The sequence below is a fragment of the Branchiostoma floridae genome, chromosome 17 (assembly GCF_000003815.2).
Source record: "Branchiostoma floridae strain S238N-H82 chromosome 17, Bfl_VNyyK, whole genome shotgun sequence".
NCBI lineage: Eukaryota > Metazoa > Chordata > Leptocardii > Amphioxiformes > Branchiostomatidae > Branchiostoma > Branchiostoma floridae.
This window is the reverse complement of record NC_049995.1, coordinates 17,354,648-17,363,108: the sequence shown is the minus strand read 5'-3', so window position 1 is coordinate 17,363,108 and position 8,461 is coordinate 17,354,648. Positions and strand designations below refer to the sequence as shown.

Sequence of the window (8,461 nt, the reverse complement as noted above, 5' to 3'; positions counted from 1 at the left end):
GAGGAATGTTTTTTTAACACGCCGTGTGTTTGCCAGGCTTACACGTAAGGGAGACAAAGAGATAGCCAGACGTTTTTCTACATCAAAAAGACGGCTTGTCTTATGGTTTGCCACTCAAAGTGTTCCAAGAATTGGCGATTCTAAACTAAGGCTTGGAAAATAGCGGTACGTTTTAAAGTGTTTCTGTGATGCTCCATTCTTTAGAATCTTTTAACTTGTTGTTTGAGGCTTCGTCTAAATGTCTCCAGTATTGTTGCGTTTGTGTGTTATTTTTGTCTAAATGGGCATGGCCTAGTCTTCACAAACCAAATAGGTTATAATGGTGTCGTTACTATAAGCCAGTTTGCGGCACCACTGTGTACTGTATGTCCTTTTTGCCGTAATAGAAAAAAGGTTATATGTATAATTTGTAAGAGAAGTTGACCGGAGGGTAACAGTTTGCTTCCATGTGTCGCAAACTACACGTATATTAGATATAACTAAGGTATATCCTCAAGTTTGCAGAGCATTAGTCAGTGTATACAGGATATAGCACGGACAAACATCCTGGTAGTGTCCTGTTTATTGTCTCCGTTTAACTCTGATCTAGAGTAATGTTTTCGCCATCGCCATCATTTACCATGCGTCGCGGTATATCTAGCTGCAGTCGTTCAAAACTGGGGTGGTTTTATACGCTAATTGTGTCTGTCTTTAAGTTGGTGTTTTAGGTGCGTTTTGCCGCGCTTTGTGCCTCTTTCTAGCCTTATAGTTGATGCCTAGAACTGCCGACGTCTATTACTACATGCAGCACTACATGGCGTTACCATTTCTTATTGGAAGTTTGTTTTTGTGAGTTTTGATTTTCATTCTCCAGACGCTATGCTGGTATTAATTGTTTGCTCTAAAAGAGTATGTACAACGCCTGTGTAACACACTGTACTTTTACTTGCTGATAAATAATACCTTCTTCTTCTTCTCTGCGACCTGAAATTTGACTAATCGCTCAACCAATTGTTTGGATTAAAACAAATCCTTTTACGCTTTGTGGGCTTTGTTGTCTTTTCGGCCACACTTTTATATGCTGTTCGATATACCCAGTATGAAATAAAAGGTTACACATATTGAGGTCCTCTTTAGGTCGCAGTGAGAGCGCAGCGCGATCGCCGTCTAGTGGAAAGGGGGCCTTAATACCCCTGCCACTTCTGACGAAAATCGACCGGACGACGATTCTGCTGCAATCGCCCGAGCCTCGCTTCTAATAATACCTTTATTGCACAACAATTGTACAAGGTACAAAGTATGGCTTATATGTGACAGGGACGGTTTTCAGGTGAAAAATATGCGCCATCATCTGCCGATCTTCCATCGATACGCCCAAAGATCGTGGATAATGTGACAGGAGTATAACAACATAAAGAAACTACAAGCTTACAACACCTTGAACATTCTATCATTGCTAGATATTGTGAGTCCATACTCCAGTAAATCCAGAATGCATGATGTCTTAATACATTTTCTAACAGTGCGTGAGTCCATTTCACATGGCTCATTGAGCGGAATTCATAATTTCGCGACTCGTTTCGCCATTTTAGCCTGGCTTATAATTATTCATGTCCCACCAGAGGCCCAGACAATCGCCACGTGCGGCCTGTAATACACACGCGTGTTGTTTATCATATCATATCATATCATATCATATCATATCATATCATATCATATCATATCATATCATATTGTATCATATCTTATCATATCATATTCTATATCATGTCATATCATGTCATATCATAGTATCCTAGATATCGTATATCACATCATATCATATCATATCATATCATCGTTGGTCATCGTAGCGGACTCGGTACATTAAGCTTTTGCGTTTAACGTATTGAAATATACGTACTGTAACGTTAGATATGATGCAAATATCTCAGAACAAAGGGGATAGCAGTCACAGGGCTAGTATACATTGTACAATCTTTTGATTTATGTTTATTTCTATGTTGTACATATCCATATTGTCGATATTCATCAAAGACATGAAGTATTGTTTCGCTTGTTTCTCCGCCTGTCTGTTTTTCTCTCTCTACTTCTGTCTTTTCTCTGACTGTGTGTCTGTCAGTGCGTTCTGAGTGCATCCGCTATATACACAATACGGTGTTGTCAGTCCTGCTATTTTGCCTTTTTCTTATACTTGCATCTTTTTGTTTTGTTTTACTCATTCACCGATTCACTTATTCAGTCATTCATTTATTTATTCAACCATTCGGTGATTATTCATTCATTTATTCACTCCACGCACAGGAAGAGAAGTTATCGACGGGCCAACAAACCATGAGGGTGAAAAAGGAGCCGAAGTCGTCCGACTGCCTTCATGCGTGCTCGGTGAGCGATCGGCCCTGCTCGGTGACCGACAACTCGCCGACTTCAGACGAAGCCACCACTACTCCTTCCCAGGACACAGCGGGAACACAAACCGGCTTGGTGCACAGACCTGAACAAGGTGAATAACTAGTTGATGCTGGCAACTTTTTTTCGTGTATTAGGTCTAGGTGACGATGGATGCGGTCTTCGCATATCTTCCTATGGGTTTGCTGTTGTATGATTCTTAAGCAGACTTTGACAGAACCAACCACTGACTAGTATATAAGATAATATTTTGTGTAAAAAGACATCTGATTTCTGTAGGATACATACACGAGAATATACAAAGAATGAAATGAATGCAAATAAACCTGAAAAATTTCCGTCAAGAGTGACTGAAAAGACAGTTAATAGAATAAGTGTAACAATATGAGAAACAGAATCTGATGCTTTTCTTTTCCTTTACATACAGAGCTCCTACCACCAGCCCCCTCCCACTCATGGCGCGTGTTCCGCCCTTGGCAACAAGAGGTAGACCCTAGCAACAGCCAACACCCAATCATCGGACCGCACCCTCCTTATGTCACAGATGAGTATGACGTCACCATCGACCAAGATGGCGGCGACCAGTTCGAAACCAAGGTCACCAAAACGTCCCGAAGGGCGACCTGGGGAGGCTACCAGGGGGAAGGTCAAGGTCAGGAAAAGCCGATGGACTTGACGACGTTAAACAGGCAGCTGCCCATGTCCATGTTCAAACAAGAGGTGGAAAAATCGCCCCGTGCGAAGGAAAGACACATTTCGGACAGTTTTCAGTTACTGGAAAACGGCAGCGTGAAAGAATACGAAGGAGAAAGCACCGTGTTCAAGTTCAACCATAACCAGCCAACCGCGTTCGGACTCGACCCGGAGAGCTACGAGGCGTTCGCCAACTCTCCCCTCCTTCAAGGAAACGAACACACCTGGAAGACGTCTTCTAGCTTACGCGTGCGCACACCTGTGCCATACAAGCCGTCGTTTTCCTTCAACTTGTTATCTGACACTTACGTGCCGTCAACGTCGTACCACCACCGGTCGAGCCACCATCACCTCTCGACCGGATACAGCGCACGAACGGAAGTACGTGGCCCCACTTCCGTCATTCACCATCACGGGGACTACGTGCAGGGAAATTTGAATTTCCCGCCAAACGCAACGGCCGAGAGCGTCCCGACCAATCGCAGCGGCGCTAGGGAGGCGGCCCTGAGGCAGTACGACAGGTGTAGCTGTACACCTCTGCGAGCCGGATCGCAACAGTCACATGTAAGTTGAATATAACCCTGCCAAACAAGTAGAGATACTTAAAATGCACTTTTGCTATGGCCAGATAAATCATCTTTCCACATTCTTATATCACTAGTCGTGAAGGAACCTACACATATAATTTTAGCAATAGTTCTCTTAAGTAATTACTGAAGGTTTCACTTGCAGTAGTTCATTAGTGATTTAGTAATCAGCAATCAAAATAGTGCTTGATTGACTTAATAATATGTTATTTCTGTGTATTACCATACAGAGTCACCAATGCAGTTATTTTACAATGGAATCATTTATTCATTCATACATCCATTTTTACTCTCTCTCACTCACTCACTCACTCACTCACTCACTCACTCTCTCTCTCTCTCACTCACTCATTCACTCACCCATCCACCCATCCACCCATCCATCCATCCATCCATCCATCCATCCATCCATCCATCCATCCATCCATCCATCCATCCATCCATCCATCCATCCATCCATCCATCCATCCATCAATTTACTACATTTACTCAATACATTTACTCCTTCATTCAATCATTCATTTATTCACTCACTCACAGTATGACCGCGGAGCGTCCGGTACCCCCGCGGCCACCAGTGTAAACACCATCGCTGCCCGGCTGCACGCGCTGCGCCGCCGACAGTGCCAGTCCTACCGGGACAAGTACAACTACATCTTCGGCATGCGGGACGACCTGGTCCCGAGGAGGAGCGCGTCCAGGTCCGCTCGCAAGTTCGGGCTCTTCGTGGACTCTGCCAAACCAAAACCGGGAGACTTAGACGCCCAACACTGCCTATGGAAGGCGCAGCAGATAGCGAGGCAGATTTGCGCTCAAACTGGCCTTAAAACAGGACACAACTAAGCCAAATGTAAACATAGTAACCAATATTAGATGCTTTTTATGAATATGAAGTACAAACGTGGCTGATAAGGACATTTTTCTGCTTCTTTTTTGTCATGCTCGATAGTTTAAGTCTACTTTTTTTCTGTGAAGAACTTGCAGAGCAGCCCAACACAGCCCCTGTAAAAGGCGCAGCAGATAGCGAGACAGATTTGTGATCAAACTGGCCTTAAAACTAGACACAACTAATCTGAAAGTAATCATAGTCAACAATTACTCATGAATATAAAGTACGAACGTGTGTTACCCCCAAAAGACTACTCTCCAAGCAGAGGTTAGGCTCCGGCTGTTTTCTAACGTTTTTTTTAGTCGTTTTTATCGGGCTTTCTATTTTGTCATTTTTCTTGAAGTGTGCCAGCTTTGACACAGCAAAATAAAATACACAATAGAAAGCCCGATAACAACGACTAAAAAAACGTTTAAAAAACAGCCGAAGCCTAACCTCTGCTTGGAGAGTACAAAAGACAGTTACTCAAACAACTGGATACGGTTTTGAAACGGTCAGACGTTTCAGACAGCCATCCGGTGTCTTTCGTCAGTGACACTGGAGAAATCTTGCTGGAGAGAGTTTTATATTCTTGCTGTGAATTGATATGCAAAAGAGATCTAGTTGTAGAACAGTTTTATCCTTACTATGAATAAATATCAAATCTTCGTTTGTAAGGGTGGTTTATAAGGACTTTTTCCTGCTTCGGCAGGCGCTTTTGTTAGCACGATGTGCTCACATTCTGTAGCGTTTATTCAAACGTAGTTTTATACATCAGACTTTTGTTTGTCAACAAAGTTTAAGTCTAGTTTTTTTTCTGTAACGCCTGTGAACAACAAATGTTTTAGAGGGAAAATAATCGGAAAATACTGATTTTAATATGAAAGGTAAAAAAAATGTTTGATTTTGTGCATATCTCAATACGCTCGACGTCAAGGAAATACTAGCATCAGCTGCATGAGGGCGCTATTTAATTTTGTTGGAACCAGACATTCATTACCTATTTTGGTAAAGTCAAAGTTTTCAGTCTAAATATTGCTGAGATCAGTTTGGTTAAGAGGAAGAATGAAAAGAATGGGTGTTGTGGTTTTACACAACACTACCTATAATGTTCTGCATAAAAGCCTAAAGATATCAAATGTACTGGTGTTTATTTGTCTAAAGATACAGCTATAAGGTGGACATTTGTAAACGAGTTGCACAACTTTACTCCAGACAATTTTTACTGTTGCTCTCGTGTAATAAAGTCAATGATGATTTATAAGAAGTTACACAACAAGACACTTGTATATTATAAGGTATAGGCTGGAATGATGTAATATGATAACAATGTATAAGTTGAAAACGTGTTGTTAACATTAATTGATATATTGTGTAATTTTTCTTGACAAATCCAATGTTTAATGAAGAGATATCTGAAATTCTATAAAAAGATGAGTTCCATAATTTGTGTTTTAATTTTAATAATTATTTGATGTTTATTTACTGAGGTTACTAAGATTTTGCTCTATTTTTTAAAAATTGTGTGTTAATAACTAAATACCGGCGGAAGAAACTACTTAATGATAAAGCTTAGGTGGTTGTTGGTGAAAACGACATAAATGCTTTACAAAATGTTCCTAATTCATCTATTGTCTGTACTGAATATCAAAAGTTACTCTGAAAGGCGTACTGAATATTGACAATTACTTTGAAAAGCGTAGTCGTGAAATTGAACGTAGCCTACGTGCAGGAGAAGTCATTATTGCAATTGTAAAATGATTACCCATCGCAATGACAGATGAAAAACGAAACAGATTGTCTGAGTTTTACAATTGCGTAATAGACCTCCTACACTGTCAGCTGTTGTTCTTCCCAACAAAAGTTTTTTTTCTGATTTCTTCCGCACTAGGGGGTGGGTACGGATACAGAAATTTCAGGTCCAAGTCCAGAAGATATGGTCCAAGTCCGGACCTGAACCTGGACCTGATTTTCTGTGAAAACTTGTGAATGGGGATACTAGAATCAATGGTCTATTCTATTTGGTGACTTACATTGACGTTTTAAAAGCCTATCTTCCGGACCGCTCCGGCAAGAAAAAACCTTATTCCCCCTATTGCACACACCTACATACTAAATAATACATCACATATATATCCGCACCTTAGATGTAGTAATATGCCACATTCTTATATTACAGTAATTGTTCTTAAGACGTACTGTTTCATCTCAAGGACTTGTACTTAGCTTGCAAGAACAAAAAGGTACTGTGAGAATAAAGACTTTTCAACAATTCATTAAACAAAGTACAATTTATAGCTTTTAGTTGCGTAACAAAGTTGCACCAAACAATTTGAATTGAAACATTGGACTATATAATTCTGTTAAAAGCAGGCAGAGATTTAATTTTAAAGAACAGAAATAAGACAGACCTGATCTGTATAATTTGAATTTGCTCGTAGTTATTTCGTTTCCTACGTGAATTTCACAGATGTTCGAATTGTCTATGGCCAAGAAGGAAACTATTTTCGGTTCCGCGGCATCATCTATCAAAAACTGCCAGCTCCTAGCCTTTTTAAGGGTCGAAAGGAAATTTTCGATCTGACATCTGATGAAAATGCTGTTGGAACATTTTCCAAAATGTTCTTCTCATTCTTTTGCCAGTGTTGCAACAGGAAATAGTTCTATACAGTGTATATCTCCTCGGTTAAGATATGATTAAAATCTATATCTTGAAAACACCTGTTGTACATTTTTAAGCAGAAATGTTATTCTTGGAGTCACATTGGCCGAAATGTGTTTTGATAAATAAAACGAAGAAAAAAAAGAAAAGAAAATCCATTCGTATCATCTCATTTTTTTCGTGATTGGAAACACAGTATTTCCCTAGGCCTTAATACGTAATTAAGGCGTTCGTGATATAACTTTACACGTAGCATGGCTCTGATTGCGATGTGGTTATGCCTGTAGGTGTATGCACTAATGTCATGGTAGGCTCAGCTATATACGTCATGCAAATTAAGTCTTAAATTCTTCTGACGTCATACGAACGAAAGTCAAGTGTAAAAATGCGTCATTTTCCTTTCTAGATGAGAGGTTAGGACAATGACTCAAATTGTGCACATTATTTTGATTGGGATCTCACCACAGGGGGTATGTACATCAAATACATGGTGCAGACATGAAATCCCGGTAATAAGCTCACAAACTTTTGCGTTGATATCCGACACTGCGGAAAAGGCTTGTACCCTTCTTAATGCAGTCGAGCGTCAATGTCAAAGGATTGGCCTACAGTTGAACACGAAAAAGACTAAGGTCATGGTAACCTGCCTAGAATAAGTGATAAGATCAGGCAAAGGCGCATGCAGCTCTCTGGCCACTATGTGCGACACCCAGAACTAGTGGCAAATGAGCTTATCTTATGGGAACCGGTCCAGGGTAAAAGAAAACCTGGCAGGCAGAAAAACACCTTTATAGACACACTCAAGCGAGATTCCGCGCTCGACAGACTGAGCAGCCCAACTGTACTATGTTCGCTGATGAAGGATAGGGAGGAGTGGAGAAGGAGGGTCCAGCATGCTTCCCGTGTTGATCACTGATGAAGGATAGGGAGGAGTGGAGAAGGAGGGTCCAGCATGCTTCCCGTGTTGATCACTGATGAAGGATAGGGAGGAGTGGAGAAGGAGGGTCCAGCATGCTTCCCGTGTTGATCACTGATGAAGGATAGGGAGGAGTGGAGAAGGAGGGTCCAGCATGCTTCCCATGTTGATCACTGATGAAGGATAGGGAGGAGTGGAGAAGGAGGGTCCAGCATGCTTCCCATGTTGATCACTGATGAAGGATAGGGAGGAGTGGAGAAGGAGGGTCCAGCATGCTTCCCGTGTTGATCACTGATGAAGGATAGGGAGGAGTGGAGAAGGAGGGTCCAGCATGCTTCCCGTGTGAT

The 8,461-nt window shown here is 41.3% G+C and overlaps 1 protein-coding gene across 1 annotated transcript; it reads left to right on the top strand.

Moving 5' to 3' along the window:
• The first annotated feature begins 2,313 nt into the window (after positions 1-2,313).
• Positions 2,314-4,511, top strand: LOC118404417. The gene is made up of 3 exons (XM_035803488.1): positions 2,314-2,482; positions 2,816-3,645; positions 4,209-4,511. Exons 1-3 carry the CDS (start codon positions 2,314-2,316, stop codon positions 4,509-4,511), a joined length of 1,302 nt encoding a protein of 433 aa, XP_035659381.1.
• Positions 4,512-8,461: the final 3,950 nt, after the last annotated feature.

What these genes read in the sequence shown, in the direction of transcription:
- LOC118404417 (XM_035803488.1), top strand. Translation starts at nt 2,314, where the DNA reads ATGAGGGTGAAAAAGGAGCCGAAGTCGTCCGACTGCCTTCATGCGTGC. An exon ending in GGTGCACAGACCTGAACAAG is followed by an intron (nt 2,483 to 2,815) that starts GTGAATAACTAG and finishes CTTTACATACAG; the next exon opens with AGCTCCTACCACCAGCCCCC. An exon ending in CCGGATCGCAACAGTCACAT is followed by an intron (nt 3,646 to 4,208) that starts GTAAGTTGAATA and finishes ACTCACTCACAG; the next exon opens with TATGACCGCGGAGCGTCCGG.